The following is a 19,471-nucleotide window of genomic DNA, read 5'->3' as shown; positions in this document are numbered from 1 at the left end:
TAGTTATACCAGAGTCTAGGACTTTGTTTTAACCCGTACAAAGCTTTATTAAGCTTATAGAGTATTATATTACTTTTATTATTATTATTTTCTAAGCTGTCTTCTTTCTCGAAGCCTATAGGTTATATGGCGTATATCAGGGTACCTATATCGGCATGAACGAACGCGTTTTTGACGTCGAACTGCCTGAGCTTCTAGCTATGTGATACACCTAGTATTAAAGCTAGTCTATAGCTTTCTGGCCGGCAAGTAGTCAAAAAGGTTTCTAGATAATTAAGACCTAGAACCTGATTAAACCCCTGAATGACCCACCAAGCCTTATATTGAATAGCTTCGCCAGAGCTATTATATTTGATTTTGAAGACCTAACGATCTCCCAGTACGTGGTAGTCTGCTTTTATTTTATTATGATTATTAGGCGTATTCTTTATACTTATTAAGTCCTAGGTCTTTCTCTTTTCGAGTTCTGATATTTCTGCTACTATCGCGTCTATCTATTTATCTTTATCTAGATATTTTATAGCCTGTTTATAGGTATCTGGTTCGTTAATCGAACTTATAGTTAAAAGAAATAGTGAATTTTCTTAAAACAATAGGTTTCTAAGTATAGTATCTTTTATATAATATAGTAAGTGCGCACTATTATTATAGGATATTAAATCCTTATAGTCCGGTTTTAAAGGTTCTAAAGGTATTTGGACTTCTAGCCTGGTACTTTAGCTACTGTTACTATTATTAGCCGGGCTATAGTTATTATTATTATTATTATTATTATTATTATTATTATTATTATTATTATGATTATTATTATTATTAATAGCTAGAACTTTATAGCCCGTTGCCCGTGGACGAAGACTCTTACGTCTATTATTATTATTATATAACTAAATGGGTTATATAAATACAGTTATACAGATATAGCTACACAGCGCGGACTTAGCACTCCGAGCTCCTAGGCTATTAGTCACTAGAGCAGGTGTGGCTTATAGATGAAACAGGCTACTGGAAGGAGATTCCTATTAGTTGTATATAGCCGAGGCATAGCCTATATATAGCTTAGCCTCCTACGAGCCTAAGGTATAGAATTAAAGTAATCTATTATATCTTTATAGCTCGGTTTAGTTAATTATAGCTTTATATTATAGTTATAAGCCCGGGTAGTAGTAGTATACTAGTAGCTGCTACTACTCGTAAAGACCGTTCCGAGTTATAATTTCTTAGTCTCTTTTCTATAGTCATTTTATCCCCTATCCACTTCTATCATATATCACCTATTCCCCTATACCTGCACCTCGCTTACTTTTCCGTTTTCGAGTATTATAGCCTATACCCTACAGATCGACTACGCGGTTAACGCTTCGGATATACCTAAGCTTATATATTAGAATTATAAGATCGACGGGTACTTTATAGTTAGAGGCGCGGCTTATATACTAGAAATATAGTATATAATCGATCCGGATACGCCTAATTAGTTTACCGATATCCTACTAGAGCTTAAACCTATTTCTAAGCACTAGATCGGCGAGCGCCTTATAGTCTGTAGCGGCGAGACCGTCACGCTACTATCCGATAATAATATTAAAAGCAGCTCTGCTTAAGGCGCTATACTCCTTAGATTTAAAGAGAAAGGAATACTAACCCCTTATTAGGAAGCTCGAAACGATCCTATCTCTGATCCGGAAGACTATTAACGTAGCCGGCTTTAAGATAGCTTTCTCTAAAGCTATCTCGGTAACACGGGCAGAGCCGCCTATATCCACGGTCCGTAAAGGTCGCTACTCTATTCCCTAGCTACTTAAAGCTCTTAAGGACGCCTACGCTCCTAGTAAGCTCGCTATCCTTTCGACTATCCAGAACGATTATCGATCCATTCTACGCGACGCCTAATACCGAAATACTAAGCCGGAGGTTTAGTACGAAGCTTAGATCCGTTAATTATCGCGCGCTAAAAACCAGAGATAGAAGGAGGTGGACGAGATTTTAGTAATCTACGAGTTTATACTAGCTATATATCGCTTTATACTCCTAGTAGTCCTCTACTAAGTTACTTAAATTAGGCGATTATTATAGGAAGAATATCTAGCCCGAGATCCTTAATTATAGCTAGTCCTTTATCGATTTTATCCAAGACTTAAAGATAAACGCCTATAGCGGCTTAGCTATATATACTATGCTTAGCGGCCGTTCCGATTAACTAAAGGATAGTAGTTAAGGGGATCGGCCATACTATAAATACCCCTATTAGCGCTCTTATTACTAAAAGCCCGTGTTTTATAATTATTTAAAATACGCGCTTATTAGTAGTAGCCCGGATTTAAAGCTTAAGCTGGATAAGGCCCGGTACGATAAGATCCGAGCAGAATACTAAAAGTTATATTAGAAGCCGCTCCGTGAAAACCTAGTAAAGTTAGGTTAGACTATTAGAGCTGATTCGTTAAAAAGCAGTAGCTCTCCCGCCTATCTAGGTTATATTATCGCGGTCACTCTAGATCCCGATATAATCTATAAAGAGTATTAAGCTATATAGATTTTTACTACTATAATGCCTAGCTTATATCCGCTCTTAAAGAGTACCTTACTTAATAACTACGGAGCTACCTATTTAGTAAACTCGCTTAACCTCCTTAAACCCGGTGTGTTCGTCCCGTTTAATAGCGAATATATTAAAGCCGGCACGACTTTCTTTCCGATCTTAGGCTATAGTACCCGAGTACTTTAAGGGATTTTTAACGGCGTTAAAGGAGCTTTAAAGGTGGATTTAACGCTAAAGAAGGTGGCTGTTATTAAGGGGTTTTATACGAATATAGTTTCAGAGGCTCTACTATAAAAGGTTAGGATTTAGGTCTAAGGCTACGATTACTCTTTATACTACGGGACTCCTAAAAAGAGCGAGATTTTATTAAAGATAAGCTATCGACATAACCTTACCTTCCTTAAATATAAGCCCCTTTCTTCGTACTTCTTTTCTTCCTATTTAGGCCCTAAAAGCTAGGGGGTAATTCCGATCCATATAGACCTTATCTAGCTACTTATAGTAATAGCTTACCGATTAAGGCCACGCTTTTATCCTTTTTACGACCCTTTATATCCTTATATTAATATCGAGAATCTATAGTATCTTAGGGCAGGTTATCTTAGCCTGGAGGCGCTCCGTGCGCTAGTTGGGAATACCCGAAACGTATAGATTTCTAAAACCGAGCGGCGTAACTATAAGACTTACTAGATAACCTACTAAACTCGGGTTATCTTACGCCGGAAGTTAGAGAATCGCTTACCACGCCCCTTTTAGCGTGTCTTATAGGATATTAAAGACTTTCTAAGCGGCTATAACGGCGATAGGTAGGCCGTCTTCCTTAGGGATAAATATAGCGGGTAGACCTTCGTTATAACGTTACCGTGTAAGATAGCAGATAAGGTGTTCCGCGTTCTTTTTAGCTTTAAGAGGTGGGTTAAGAGATAGTTCTAGGTAACGATTTATAAACTACGCTTTAATAACGAACCTAGCCTGCTATCTTTAAGTAAAAAAGTCGCGTTAAAGGTATTAGAGCGGAGTAGAGGGTATAGACCTAGACACGACGCCCCCTTATACTAACAAACCGAATAGCGGTATTAAATACCTTATTAAGGAGATTACGGATAAGATAAACGCTATACTTAACGGCGCTAGGCGCCTAGCAAAGGTATAGCCGGAAGCGTTAAAAGTAGTAGTATACCTATATAATATAAGCCCGTTATAGCGGCTTAAGTAGAATTCCCTAGTCAAATTCCTTTATAACTAGTTTGGGTATAAGGCTCCGATTCCGAGTAGAGAGTATACTACCGACCTATAACCGGATTAGAGCGGCGTCCACGCTTATAGGTGCCGCGTATATCCTCTAATCCGCGATAAGGAGGCAGGAAGAGATAAAAGAAGATTTAAGGTTAGCCCTAGGGCTTATATCGGGTATCTTATAGGCTATATAGCTTATAATATTTACCGGATTTAGGTCCCGCTATTAGATAAGGTGATTTCTATACGTAACGTGAGTTTTAATAAGCAGATCTTCTATAAGTAAGCTATAAAACGCTTAGAGGCGCTGCCCGTAAAGGAGATTTCTAAGTGGATCGTGTAAATTAAGGAGGAAGACTCGTTAGATAATTATTAGATCGTATAGGTGGACCCTTCTAGTATTTCCGAGTCCTATTCTACGAGCTTAGGGGTACTAGATATACACGTATAGGTAGCTCTATCCGGAAAATAAAGCGACTTAGCTATTATTAAGAGTAGTTTATCTATTACCTAGTATATACTAACCTAGTTTAGCTTTTAGACCCCTAGACCTTCCCCGAAACCAGCGTGATTCTAGGAAGTCGGAAGTAGCTTATCTATAGCTACGGCGAGCGGTTCTAACTCCCTAAGGTCCCGATCCTATAGGCTCCTATAGTCCCGACGCCGTATATATTAGACACAGGCCTTTCTCCTAAACCCTATCCAGACTATTATAAGCCAGAACTAGCTCCTAAACCGATTTTAAAGCTAGACTTATAAGTTCATAGGCCTTATTTTCCTAATAAGGTAGTATCTAAGCCGAGTTTTAAATAGGAGGAGCGCCCGACCCCTTTAAGTAAGTTAATTACCTTTATAGCTCCGACGTCCTTATCCACCGCGAAACGGCGGGCGGCACCTTAGCCGCGGCTTAGCGCTCCCCCGCGTAAAAGTTCTAGAATCGCGTAGCTAAGGGCTAAGGGTAAAGCTAAAAGGATAGATCTATAGACTTATATAATAGAACTAAACGAGGATCTAGTCCTCGCGGATAATAGCACTTTTTTACTTTTCCTATACCTAATTAGCTTAGAGAGGAAATTATAGCTAATCCCGCTAGCGTTCTAACGCTTTATTTAGTATTTTTAGCGGCTACTAAGGGTAAATAGGCAGAGGCTTTTTTATCTTTACTAAAGCCTAAGAGCGATAACCCTATATATCGTGATAACCTTAAGCCTCGGCTAAGGCACTAAAAAGACCTTTACTTATATCTTATAGGCTTATAATTTAAGGAAGCAGCTTATCGGGAGGTGAATAAGCTACTTAAAAAGAAGATATGGCGCGAGATCCCATGGAATAATGCTAATATAAGGCCGATTCCCCTAATATAGGTGTTTATATACGTTTTCGATAAGGAGGGTATTTTAGAGCTATATAAATCGCGCCTTATTATTTAAGGAGACCTATAGGTAAGCTCTACGATTAAGAGTACCTATACTACTATAGTCGCGTCCTATTCTTTCCGCGTAGTACTAGCCCTTATAGTATAGTTTAATCTAGAAATTAAGTAGTTCGATATTATTAACGCTTTTATTAACGCCGAAAGAAGTAAAGACGGCGAGCCTATTATTTATTAGCTGCCGGATAGCTTTAAGAAGCCTAAGACTAGCTTAAAGCTCGATAAAGACTTATACGGCCTATACGATTCCCCTCTTCGATAGTATAACGACCTTATTGCTACGCTTAAATCTATTAGTTTAGTTTATAATAAGGAGGAACCGTGCCTATTCTTTTTAGAAGCTCGCGATGCCTTTATAGTGTTCTTTATAGACGATATTCTATTCCTTTACTATTAGGACTGCCTACACGTAGCTCTTAAAGCTATTAAGGGATTAAAAAATAAATACAAGCTCTTTAAGAAGGGGGACGTAGAGTGGTTTCTGAGTATACGTCTTATCCGAGACTAACCTAACTAAAAGATTATCCTATCCCACGAATCCTATATTAAAAAGATCGTAGCTCGCTATAACTAGGTAGATCAGAATATATATCCTAGTATACTAATCCCTGCTACTAAGCTTATAAAGCGCGAGGATAAGGCGATACTTTAGGAGATTAAGGTATTTTAGGAAAAGGTCGGCTCTCCGCTTTATATAGCAGTGATATTATAGCTAGATATTGCGTTTATTGCTTCCTCGCTCTCTAGGTTCCTAACTAACCCTTTAAAAGAGTATTAAGACGCTATAGAATAAGCGATCCGTCATTTATATATAACACGGGACTTAATAATTTAGTACGGTACGGATTCGAGCTACGTAACGTAGGCTATAGTGATTATAAGCGACGTATCCTTTACTAATAACCTCGAAACCCGGTGTTCCTTATAAGGCTATCTTATTAGCCTATTTAGCGGTTTAGTGGTTTAGAAAGCCTTAAGATAATCGACTATCCCGATATCTTTAACGGAAGCTAAGCTGCTTGCTTTATAGGAAACTATAAAAAAGATTATAAGCTTACAACGGCTGTTTACGGAAATACAGTTTAACCCCGGGACCCCCTAGGAGATAGCCTGCGATAACTACTAGACGATTCGACTAATAGTAGAAGAGCGCGCCGGAATTAAGACCAGGCTTTACTACGTTAATATTCAGAGCTTATAGATGGGTTAAGAGTATAAAAAGGGAGCTTTTTAAATGGTCTATTTACTAACCGCCGAGATACCGGTAGACGGGTTTATAAAGGCACTAAGTCGTTAAAAGTTCGAGTAATTTAAAGCATATCTTAACCTAGTTAGCGGGCGATAATTAAAAATTCAGAGTAGTATAGTAATGAATAGGAATTTATCGGCCGAAGCTAGAAAAAACGATAGCTAAACTACTCTAATAATACTTAAATAATACTATCACTACCTCCTTTAATAGCAACCTTAATGCCCTTAGGGGCAGCACTAACACTAACGGCCTTTTTAGCCTGCACCTCCTGTCCTCTAGCTTAGTTCTGCTTATTCTAAGAGAAGAGGGTGATATTACGAGGCGACGCCTCGCGCTTTTCTTGGCCCTCTCGAGCCTTATCTACTATACCGAAAATATCCTTAATAGCGGTTATTAGATAGTACTTAATCCGTTCTTTCGAATCCGCGCTAGAGGCCGTAGCCATACTAGCTCCTAGAGCGACGGGAGCCCGGTAGGCCGGCTTAAAAATCTCGGGGTGCTCGGGGTATTTAGGTAGATCCTAAAAAAGGCGTAGGATAGGGCGTAGACGGTTAAGAAGCTATGAAAGTTAGAAGATAAGCTACTTAACTATAGTCTAGGAACGAAGTTATACTATTATTAACGCCGACGTTAACTTCTTTAGCTACCTCCTTTTCGGCGATAGCGGCGCGGCGGGCGATAAGGACTATAACCGAGGGGCTATACTTGTTAGCTTCTGCGTAGCTTAACTTAATAAAATAACGCTTACTATGAGTAGTACTTATGCCCGCCTAAGAAGCACTTCTTATAGCGCTTAGTGATGCTATAAACCGAGACACACCGGACGAAATTATTACGCCCGGCAATCCAGGCCTTAACGCAGCCTTCGTAGAGGGTATTAAATTTTTCTCCTATAAAGTCGGGAGGCGGGTTTTTAGCAGAAAAACGCTCCTTAGGAGCGGCTGCCGAGCTGCCCGAGCCCTCGGCGGTAACGTTAGGGGTGGCGGTGGTGGTAGCGGTATCGGCGGCGGCGGCGGTATTAGCGGTATCTTTAGCGGCCTTACGTGTATTCTTCTATAGCTTGTTTAGTAAAGAATACTCGTCTCTCCTATTAACGATTAATTCACTTTAACGGGTTTAGTAACCCGACCTGCCTTAACGGCAGTTTTCTGAGTGGCGGCCTTCTTAGCCAGAATATTATTCTTCTTAGGAGCCTATTCCTATTAGCACTTATATAGCTCTTCTAACCGTTTTCGAGCTCGGCTTACTGTAGTAAGGGAATAGAAGGAAAAAATAAAAGCTGAAAGGATAAAAAAATCGTTAAAATCGTTAAAATCGTTAAAATCGTTAAAATCGTTAAAAATCGTTAATAAGAAAGTTGTTTAACTAAAAGAACTCGATTTTGGCCGCCGGGCTACGAAAATTATATATAGCGAGCTGCCTGCTAACCTCTACCTTGTATTGCTCTTAGGTTATTATTCTAGGCTGCCTGTTTGCTTTATTCTAACTATCCCTTTCTATTTGTTTTATATTATTTTTATATCTCTTGTAAACCTGTTTTCCTTTATGGTTTTCTATTAAACGGCTCTTTAAAGCTATTTTGACTATAGTTTGATTCCAGCCTAGGCGTATTCCGAGTGTTTTTTAATAAACAGCTCGAAATAGGGGGTGTGTTATATGACTAAATGGGTTATATAAATATAGTTATACCGATACGGCTACACAGCGCGGACTTGGGACTCTGAGCTCCTGAGCTATTAGTTACTAGAGTAGGTGTGGCTTGTAGATAAAACAGGCTACTAGAAGGGTATTCCTATTAGTTGTATATAGCCGAGGCATAGCCTATATATAGCTTAGCCTCCTACGAGCCTGAGGTGTGGAACCAAGGCAATCTATTATATCTCTATAGCTCGGTTCGGTTAATCACAGCTTCACGTCATAGTTAGTATCATTCTCTTCTTTAGGTTAAATAGACTTAACAAAACGTTTCGAAACGCGCGAAGGAATACTTTATGAAAATTAACGGGTATTTTTACTAAAAGTGATTCCTTTATTATACTTAACGGGTTGATAAGGCCCGTGGCTAGAGACCTGATTATATGCCCGAGCATTTATATAAGGAGGGAGGTTATTATTATTATTTTTAGGCGTATAGTTATTATTATAGTTATCTAAAGAAGAGTAAAGAAACTAATTTTCTAAGACATAAACGTCTCGAAACCAACTAGTCTTTGTAGTTACTGGGTTACAAACCTTATAGTTATAGTCATTGAAACCTATTAAAGCACCTCGAAGTGGCCTTGTATCTAGTTTCTTTATATTCGGGTCGTTGCTTTTATAATAAATAATAGAACCCTAAACTCGTATATTATTAATATTAGGTTTCTGACCTTATAAAAGCTTATAGGGACTCTTATATTTAAGAGCTAAGTTGGGTGATCTGTTGTATATATAAATAGCTAAGAGAACAGTTTTACCCTCAAGGTATCGAGGCAGCCCTAAGTGGAAAAGAAGAGCTCGAACCTTTTCTAGTATAGTTCTTATAACTCGTTTAACAGAGCCTTAAGCTTTATGAGTGTACGGTGGCTTTATATTATGCTTTACACCTGCAAAGAGGCGTTGAAAAGAGGCGTTATTGAATTCTTTTCCACCGTCTATATCTACTTCTTTAATAAAGAAGTGATATTTATTATTATTATTATTATTGTTATTTTGTACCTAAGCTTTCCACTCTTTTATAGCTGTAATTACCGTCGTTTCAGACTTATCTAAGAGTAGTTATGCCTATAGGAACCGGGTGGAACGGTTTAGTATAAATAAAATCTAACGCTTTTTATTATAAGAAAGAGATTCGATCGGTCTGTAAAGATCTATATAAACCTTTTCTAAATAGCAAAAGTCTTTATATTTATTAACTGAATCTTTATTTATAAGTGTAATAGACTTACTTCTCTGACAGGTATTATAGCTCTGTATTTTAGTTAGCTCTTTATTGGTTATATGATAATCTTTTTAAAGAGTATTAGTATAAAGACTTTTTAAAGTAACAGGGTTAATATAACCTATCCTGTTATGCTATAGCGGTAAGTCTTTAGTTATTGAAGTAGTCCTTCGATGATTATTACAGTCTCTTTGTTTATAAAGCTCTTCTTAAGGTTAAAGAGGTTAAGGTTTCTGTATTATATTATTTATATTATTTCTTTATTGAGGTTTAACTAACCCCTTTATTATATTTCTTTGTTTATTTAGTTTCTTTAAAACCTGGTCTTGAAACCTCTAAAACCTCTTTATTCTAGTTAAGTCTTAGCACTATTCTTTAGGTAAAATACCTCTTTATAACAGTTTCTTTATGTTTTCTCTAGTATTTATTATATTCATTTTCTGAGACTTAACCCCCCCGTACGATAGTGCCAGTGCTATAGCCCAGTATAGCCCGCTATAAAGCAGAGCCATTATATAAAGAAAGAGGGGCTCTTTATTATTAAATAATAAGAGCTTTTGGTTTCTAGTAAGACCGCGAGGTTTACTATGAAGACGAGAGAGACTGATAATATTCGTGCCTATTTCCGGTATATAAAGACACTCTTTTAAAAGCAGAAGCTTTCTAGTATCCCTGGATTTTATTACGCAGTCTCCTTCAGCTTATGTCTTTATTTCCTTTACCTAACCCTAACAAATAGTTCTCTTTTTAGTATTATAAGTAGAAAACAGTCTTTTATTTATAATAATATACCCCGTAGCCCCGCTATCTACATAGAAATTTAGAACCAATTTAATACTATTTTCTGCTAATATTTTATAAAGCCTTTGCACTAACTAATTTATATTAAGGTTAGTATTTTTATTCTCTTTATTATTAACTTTAGAAGAGATAATAAATACCTAATCTATATCTATTAGATCCTTTATAAAAGGATTCGGACGGTCTAGAAAAGGAAACGGAGGAGGGAGGACGTCTTTAAAGATAACGCCGGCCTCTTCGTCTTTATTATCGTGTTTCTATTCGTTTTCCTTTTCTTTTTCTTACGGCTAATCCTGTAATTAATTCTGCTAATCTATAATCATATTAACCGTAGTAGACTCGTCGTTCTCCGCTTCTAAAAACGTATCTAAGGCGTGCTATTCCTTAGCCTTTAGTACGAGGTTTATTATACGTTTCTCTCTTCGAGAGAGACTCGTCTTTCCTCCTTTCTTTTCCTTATTCTTTCGAGAGGACTAGGATTTATTTACTCCATTCTAGGTATTTCTCCTTAATCCTGAATAATCCCTTATTACCTAGTTCTTAGGTGCGTTTTTAGGATAGAGAAAATAACAGCTAGTCGGCGTATAGCCAGGCTTTTTACAGTTCTTATAGAATAAACCCCTCGTTTTCTTCCAGGGCTTCTTATTCTTCCATAACTTTACACCTTATTTAAGGAGAGTATTCGATAGATAATCAACCTTTCTTAAAACGTCTATTAAGTCCGCTATTAATTTATCCAGTATATAATAAGAAATATCGTGACGGGGAGCTTAAGTTATTTACCCTACTTTAGAATCGTACCTCCCGTCGAGACTATTAAGAATCCAGGCAAAGACCACCTTATTAGAAAAGGATATACCTCGTTGAGTTAAGGTAAGCAGTCTCTCTTATATTTTATAAAATACGCTCCGAGATTAGAGAATATCAAAGCCGAGAGGTTAAAAAAAGAAGTCAGGACGCTATAGTTAGCCTGGAATCGCTTTGCTTTATATAAATCCTTTAGTTTATCCTATACTTTAGAAGCTTCGTTTATTCCTTAAACCCGGGTTAAGGAACCGTCTAAAAAAGCAGAGAGTATATCTCTAGCTGTCTTCAGCGACTTTTCCTTCTATTCTATAAAAGGATTTACTAGAAGGGGCTTTATAACGTCTTTAATATATTTTCCTTCACGAGCGAAGTAAGCGTGTATTTCTATAATCTAGTTTCAATAGTCTATACGGCCCTAAAGCTTCCGGACTAAAATCTCTTTGCTAGTCTTTTATTAAGCTATTTTTAAGTAGCAGAACGATATTCTTTATTATTTATATAAGTCAGCCTTAACTAAGTTATTTAACGATTCGTTTTTATTATTTTTATTCGTTTTCCTTTATTTCTTTTGCCTTTATTTCTTTTTCTTTATTACGTTATCGGTAAAGGATGAAAGTAAAGAATACTAAGCTAAAGGTCTGATTCTGATTAGCCTAGCTTTAAAAAGTGGGTCCAAAAGTGGGTCTAAACGGTAAAGCTATTTATAGATCTCGCGGCATAAAGAAAAGCGATACTTGTACTAAGCGAATAACAGGATTTCCACGGGCAGACTTTTTGCTAAAAGCTTATATACCACGTTATAATATCCTATTATTATAAGCAGCGCAGTAGGTTAAGTGGCTTAATTATTATAGCTGTTATTCGTGGATACATAATAGCTCTTATATTTAATCTATATATTCGTTGTTTTGCTTCTTTTTTATACAGTCTCTTTATAAATAAAGAAACAGTATATCGGATCATAACAAAGCGTCTTATTCCGATTATATAGTTCTTCCCGATCAGGAAGAGCTTGCTTGGCATAGCTCTTGGCCATCGTATTAGGAAGAACAAAGAGCTTTAAACCGCGGTATCGATACAAACAGTTCGATTCGATTAGCTATCTTCGGGATATAAAGGAATTTTGTATGGTTGGAGATAAGGATCTACGACTAGGGGAGGATAAAGGGACGGCCTGACTAGGCAAAAATAGCCTAGAAAGGCAGGAGTCTTTTTAGTATTTCGAGTAGAGTACAAGGGTAGAAAAGAGTAGATTTCCTTCTTTACTAACCCGGGCTTATAACCTTTTAAGAAATTAGGGTACGAGTAGTAGGCTATACGCACGGAAGAGAGGAATATTAAGTAAATAACTATTAAATTCGTAGATCCGTAGGATCACTGCTTATTTCACGAACGTGTAAAGAACCGACTTCTGGGATTTCTTCCTGAATACGGGGCTGGTAAAAGACCCTAAAAGATTAGGTGGCGACTATTACGTTAATAGCCTATGTGACGGTTATTGCGCCACGTTATTAGCTTAAGTAATAGCTAAGATATCGTATTTACGATACCTAATATATTTATATAATATACATCATAAGCTAAGTATATATACATGTATAATAAGTATAGTATTATAGTATATATTAAGCTGGTTATAAAGTAGACGTCTAATTATATAGCTATACCTATATACCGTTTATTTTAATCTAGATATTATACGTATTATATATATAATTATTACTTATTATATATAATATTAATATAGTATATTAGTTCCGTTAGTCTTATAATAAAGAGCTTATATACTAGCTCCAGTACCTTTACCGATTCCGTGGCACCGGTTCCGAAGAGTCCTCCCCTGGACGTTACCGTTAATGGCGTTATTCTGCTATAAAGCTTTTATACTAGCTTTATTATACCCGTGGATTCTGCTAAGGTAAAGAGCTCCTATGCTAGCTCCCCTGCCTTTACTGATTCCGTGGCACTAGCTCCAAAGAGCCCCCCTATTAATTCTATAGATAAGAAGACGCCTACCGTTCCTATAATTAAAAGGAGTCCTCCTATAGACTCCGCTATTCCTGTTATTCTACTATAAAGCTCCTATACTAGCTTTACTACGCCTATAGACTCTACTGTTACCGCTAATTAGCCTGCCTTTTATCGCCTACTAACCTGTATTCCTACCTGGCTCTAGGCTAAGAAAAGAATATAAAGGCAGAGGTTAATAACTTTTATTTATTTATTTATTACTTTGTACTCCGCTATCCTATATAGACTAGGAGCCAGAATTCTAACTATACTATCCTTCTCCGATGCCCATAGGGGCGAAAACCGTAGTATAAGACTTAGGGAACTAGTATAAGACTTAAATAAAAACCCCTATACTCTCCTCTTTTAAGGATTAGTGCCTTATACGGTTGCTATAGCGGCCCCGGTAGTAACTTAATTACTAATACGAAACTCGTGGCTTTGGTACTAAGAACCTACAACGTGGCCCGTAGCGGCTTTTAAAGCCGACTATATACTCGATTTTAACGGCTCGCGCGCGGTTATCTCTATTTATTTTATACGCCTTCCGTGTACCCTAGGGCTAACCCCTATAGGCCCACTTATAGGCGACTTATATAGTGTATATACGCTTCCTAGGGTTAAAGCTCCTAAGCTTCCCTTACTCTTTTTATAGCTATAGGTAAAGCTAACACGTGCTACGTGCCTACGCAGAACACTTATATAATAGCGTAAGAGGCTGCCTCCGTATCGTGGAAGAGACGCCGCGTCTTTTACTCACGCGCTTAGGGACAGCGCGATACCGTCTTCTTATTTTCTATAGTAGGGCGACTAACTCCCCTATAGCACCTATTAACGACTAGCGAAGCCGGGCGGAAGGTGGGTCTAACAGGCCCTCTATTAAACCCTTATCGTATATACTAAGGCAGATAAGGGCCCCTAGAATAGGATCCGAGTAGCGTAAAAAAGGAAAAGGGGTTCCTCTTTTGACGTGCGCCTCCAGTCAGATTCGAACCGACCTGGTTATTAACCGTGTACCAGGTAAACCACTACTATACTATAAAGGCTCTTAAATAATAAAATCTTTATAGAAACCGATTATTTAGGGTTTATATTAGGGGACACTTTAACCTAAGAGAATAAATAAGGACGCTATTATATAATAGCCTATTACTCGCGGCGATTTCTAGGAGCCGAGTATAACTACCCGATTTATAATAAGGGAATACTAGCGACTATAGGCTATATAACGTACTAAAGAGCTAAGCTCCTAAGTTATAGTCGCTTTATAATTCTATTTAACTATAAGATACTAAAATACTTTATAATAAAAAGGAAGCCTCTATAGTATAGTGGTAGTATACCTGGTATATAGTCGAGGTAACTGGGTTAGTTCGAATCCGGCTAGAGGCGCACGTAAAAAGGAACCTCTTTTCCTTTTTACCCTACTCGGAACCTATTCTTAGGGGCTCTTGTCTGCCTTAGCACGTAGATAAGGGTTAAACAGGGGGCCTATTAAACCCACCTTCCGCCCGGCTTCGTTAGTCGATAATAGGTGCTATAGGGGAGTTAGTCGCCCTACTATAGAAAATAAAAAGACGGTATCGCGCTATCCCTAAGCGCGTGAGTAAAATACGCGGAGTCTTTTCTATAATACAGCGGCAGCCTTGTACGCCATTATATAAGCGTTCTGCGTAGGCACGTAGCCTATATAAGTCCTACTCCTAGCTATATAAAAGCAGGGAAGCTTAGGAGCTTGGAGCCCTAGGAAGCGTATATATAAGCCGCCCGTAGTAAGCCCGCAGGGGTTGGCCTTAAAGTATACAGGGCGTATAAAAACCAAAAAGAGGATAACCATACGCGCGCCGTTAATCGAGCACTAGTCGGCTTTAAAGCCGCTACGGGCAACGATATAGGCTTCCTAGTATAAAAGCCGGGAGTTTCGTACTAATCGATAGGTTAGTACCGGGGCCGCTATGGTCCCGCAGAGACACTAATTCTTAAAAGAGGGGAGCTTAGGGGTTTGTATCTACGTCTTATACTAGTTCTCTAAGTCTTATACTACGGTTTCCCCCTCTATAGGCATCAGATAAGGACCGTATAGTTAGAACTCTGGCTCCTAGACTACCTAGGTAGAAAAAGGATAGCGGAGTAAGAATAATAAATAAATAAATAAATAAAAACAATACTTAATAAAAGATAAAGTCAATAGGCCGGTAAGCTAGCTTAATACGACTTTATACTAGAATACCGTAAGGGTACCAGTAACTATACTAGTAATATCCTTTTACGAAGAGAATAAGATAAACTAAAAGACTTCTCGGATAAATAAGAGTAAGCCCGGTATATATAATTAATTCTAGAAACCTTAATCTCGATAAAGATCCGCCTTCTTCGCGAGAGCCTATATATATTCAAAGCCGATAATAAGCTATAAAGACTATAGGACTCTATAACAAAGGAAGACGACTAGTACCGCTTGGCTATCTAAGCCGTATCCGGAGGCGATTAATAATTCCCTCTCTTTATTAAGTCTGCGAGCCTAGATCGTAGAGTATAGAACTCCCTTATAAGGACTGTCAATATTCCGAGACCGCCTATAGATGCCACGAGCCTAAAAAAGAAGTATACTACGAACTTAAGTAATTTAGGCTATACACGACTCCACGATTAGAGGCCACCTAGGGTAGGAGAATATAATCGCTTTTATAACGAGACGCGTCTTTTAGCTAGGGATAAGTAGAGATATACGTAGATTTATATGGAATTACGATATCCATAACTAAAGCTATATATAAAGGAATGCTAGATAAGGACTCTTAAAGCTATTACCCGCCCCTAATCGAATAAGAAGCGATGTATTAATAGACTTTATAACGGATCTCCTATCCGCCGGAGAGAAGCAGTACAGGAATATATAGGTTGTAACAGACCGACTAATACAGGCTATTACCCTTAAAGCGATAGATTCTATAAAAAGAGAAGCCTTTACTGAATAGTTCCTATATTACTATTTTCGATTCTATAGTATATCTCGCTTAATCGTAAGCGATAAAGGCTATACCTAAATATATCGCTTTTAGCGATAGTTTAATAAACTAGCTAGGATCGAATAACGATTAAGTATAGCCTACTACCTCTAGACTAATAGCGCTACTAAATAGGCTAATTAAAAGGTATAAGCGTATCTCCGAGCTTTTCTTCACTGCGCCTGAGACGATTAGGATAGGTTATTGCCCATAGTATAACTAGCATTAAATAACCGAGAGAGCTTGACTATAAAGATAAGCCCGTTCCTTTCGGAATACGGATACTATATTAACCCGATCTAGATCCATAAAGAACTAAGTAACGACGCTTAGGAGTTTACCGCCTATAACTTACTCCGCCGTCTCTAAGAGGCCACGGAGTTAGCTTAAGCCACGATAATAGCCACGTAATTATAAGAAAAAGAGTCCGCGAATAAACGTTATATTCCCGTAGAACGGTTCTAAGAGGGCCACCTTATATGGCTCTTACTCGTAAACTACTCTACCCCGCGGCTATAATATAAACTAAGCCAGTTATAATGGAAGTATAGAGTAACTAGAGTTATTAACCTATATATAGTAGGGCTAGATATACCCTTAAACGTATACCCAAGGTTCTATATAAATCTATTACGATATATAAGCAAAGACCTATTACCTAGTTAGGTCCTACACGACCCTTAACTAGGCCCGATCTGTGACGGCCTAAAGGGAAATAATAGATAATAAAGGAGATTCTATATGTTAGAAATAGAAAAGTAGGTAAAGGCGTGATAAAAGAGGCGTTTATAAAGTACGAAGGATACGCCTAAATATCCTAGGAGCTAACGGAGTCCCTATAAAAGCTAAGCGCCTTAGATTATTACGAAGAGACGTACCGCCCCATTAAGACTAATAATAGACCCTATAAACGTTATAAGAAGAAGAAGAGTTATAAAGAAGGTTATAAGGGTTAAATCAACGTTAGGATAATAGTAAAACCGCCTATATTAATTAATTAGGGGCGGATAAGCCCTACCCCTAGTTACAAGGGTAGAAGTCGCACACACTCTTCTATCTCTACCAGCTAGACCCACCTTTTCCGCGCAAACGCCCCAAAACGCCCGATATTAGTATCGTTCAATTGCTCTTTTCGAGCCCGCTGCGCGCACGCCGTTATTATAGCGTAAAATAGGTGCGAAAACGCAGCGTGGTATGCACGTAAAGCGGCCTAAAGATTTTAAGGTGGCCCGTGCGCCCACTAGCCAATCAGAGCCCGGGCTCTCTAAACAGGCCGTATAGACCACCTAGCCTTATACTAAGCCACCTACTAAGCCACGCGTATAGTTATAGTAGCGTATATAAACGATAAAGTTAATATAACGCCCGATTCTAATATAATAAGACTAACCCGGCCGCCCTAGCCGCCGCGGTAGCCCCGAACCCCTGAATCCGACCCCTTTATACCCGGCCTTACCTAGCCCCACTTTTCCTAAAACGGCTAGGGACAGGGAAGGGGATATAACTATAGAAGACGCCGATTCCGATAACGATTCTAATAAAATAGCCTGCTATAAAACGCCTATATAAGCCTCTAAACAGGACTATAGTGCCTCTATAAGCCCTACGCCTAGAGCACCCTCCAGGACCCGTATAAACCGGTATATAGCCGACGATTCGGAGGTCGAAAGCCTCCCTGGGTCCCCCTCTAGGGGCCCCCTTTAGGACCCCTTCTAGGCCCCCCCTGCTAAACCTGCTAAAAAGCAGGGTCTAATTAGCTCTGCCTAGGCTAAAAAGACCCAGAGACCTGCTAAAGAATTCCCCCCTTTACCCTAAAAGTCGACTAGTTCGGCTAGTAAGGCCCAGGTTAACGGACTTCTTTAGCAGGCTCTTTAGCTAGGTTAGCAGGCCTATAGCCTTAACGCAGCCCCCCCGATTAAGGCCCTTCTTATAGGGCTTAAATCTATTACCGAAGGAACCCCTACGGATCCTATCCCCCCGTGGCACCTATTACCCCTTGACTTAAACAGAAGGTTAACGAAGTAGCTTAGGCTATTTAAAAACTTATAGAATAATAGTAGTAGTAGCCGTAGCCCCTTTATAGCCAGGCTGCCGCTAAAGGAGCTTAAGCCCCCTCGGGAGCCATAGGCCCTATAGGGCCTACGGGCTCTATAGGGCCCGCTCCTCCCCCCTTACTCTAAGAAATCCGAAAAAGATCCGAAGAGTAGTGCTCTAGCCTACTAAAGGATAATCCCTCGGGGAAATCGACCCTCTTACGCTACGAAATAGAATTAATAAGGTTTTAAAAACCCCTGCTATCGTAGTAGTCAGCTCTTGGACTAAGGAAAACCTTATTCTAACCCTAGGCCCGAAAGACTCTGCCGAATAGCTCTTAGAATTATAAAATCAGTGGTTTAAAAAGCTAGAAGACCTGGGTTTTTATACACCCTAACCTACTAGCGACTAGTTTAAACTAGTCGTTAAACAGGTCCCGGTCCACCCTTTCGAAAAATAAGACCCTTCTAACGCCCCCTAGGATCAGGGCCTCCACTACGGCCTAGGCCGAGGCCTAGCTAATATAGCCACTAAAATAACGACCTTTAACCCTACTAAGGTCGTAGGCCAGCCTTAGTGGCTAGGCCGCCCTGACCCCCTGTTTAATAGGGGTACGGTTAGTCCGACTAGGGCACTTGTTTATTCCGACTAGGGCAGTACTAACAACACCTGACGCCAGCCGCCACGACTTCTTTTTGTACCTAGATACTTATGGACACATAGTAAGCGTATCGTCGTTACGATCAATTGAGTGTATCGTCGGGACCGTCGCTACGATTAATTAAGCGTATCGTCGGGACCGTCGCTATAATCGATTAAGCGTATCGTCGGTACGATTAATTGGGTATATCGTCGGGACCGTCGCTATGATCGATTAAGCGTATCGTCGTTACGATTAAATTAATTAAGTGTATCGTCGGTATCGCCTCTACGATTAATTAAGTGTATCGTCGTTACGATTAATTAAGCGGATATCTTATAGTATATGAAAGTATCTAGGTACCAGCGGAACGCGCGGGCGGGTGTCACCGGCTGTTAATATAGGACCCTAGTCGGAATAACTAAGTGCCCTAATCGGACTAACCGTACCCTTTAATAGCGGCACTATTATCCTAGTAATACCTACTAAAGCAGAGTATAAGCATTACCGAAAATTTAGCCTATAGATTGCTAGCCAACGCCTTAAGGTCTATAAATATAGACCTATAACCCCGAAAACTTAGCGCTCTAAGTGCTAGAAATTTGCCTATACTAAAGGCACCTATAAGACCGAAACGACTTATTTTATCTGCGCCGGTAACTATAAGCATTATAACGAACACTACTATAACCGTTATAAAGAATAGGGTATCTGTGTCTAGACTAAATACCACTACTATAACTATCACGGCGACTACCCCCCGGATAGCCCGGATTATAAGGTTATTCGAGCTAT

General features: G+C 38.9%; 1 protein-coding gene and 1 non-coding gene across 2 annotated transcripts; one reads left to right on the top strand and one right to left on the bottom strand.

Moving 5' to 3' along the window:
* Positions 1-6,751: 6,751 nt before the first annotated feature.
* On the bottom strand, positions 6,752-8,705 carry ACRALDRAFT_1069314 (uncharacterized protein; the record flags this gene model as incomplete). The annotated part of the gene is made up of 6 exons (XM_071017657.1): positions 6,752-6,976; positions 7,104-7,155; positions 7,205-7,509; positions 7,563-7,649; positions 7,684-7,702; positions 8,689-8,705. The coding sequence occupies 6 exons, from the start codon at positions 8,703-8,705 to the stop codon at positions 6,752-6,754; spliced, it is 705 nt and encodes a 234-aa protein (XP_070878268.1).
* Positions 8,706-14,311: 5,606 nt separating this feature from the next.
* ACRALDRAFT_t89 lies at positions 14,312-14,386 on the top strand. The gene has a single exon. It is a non-coding gene; the product is annotated as a tRNA-OTHER (tRNA).
* Positions 14,387-19,471: the final 5,085 nt, after the last annotated feature.

This window comes from Sodiomyces alcalophilus, assembly GCF_042370955.1.
Source record: "Sodiomyces alcalophilus JCM 7366 unplaced genomic scaffold ACRALscaffold_2, whole genome shotgun sequence".
NCBI lineage: Eukaryota > Fungi > Ascomycota > Sordariomycetes > Glomerellales > Plectosphaerellaceae > Sodiomyces > Sodiomyces alcalophilus.
Note: the sequence above shows the minus strand (reverse complement) of the source record. Positions and strands in the feature narration are given on the sequence as shown.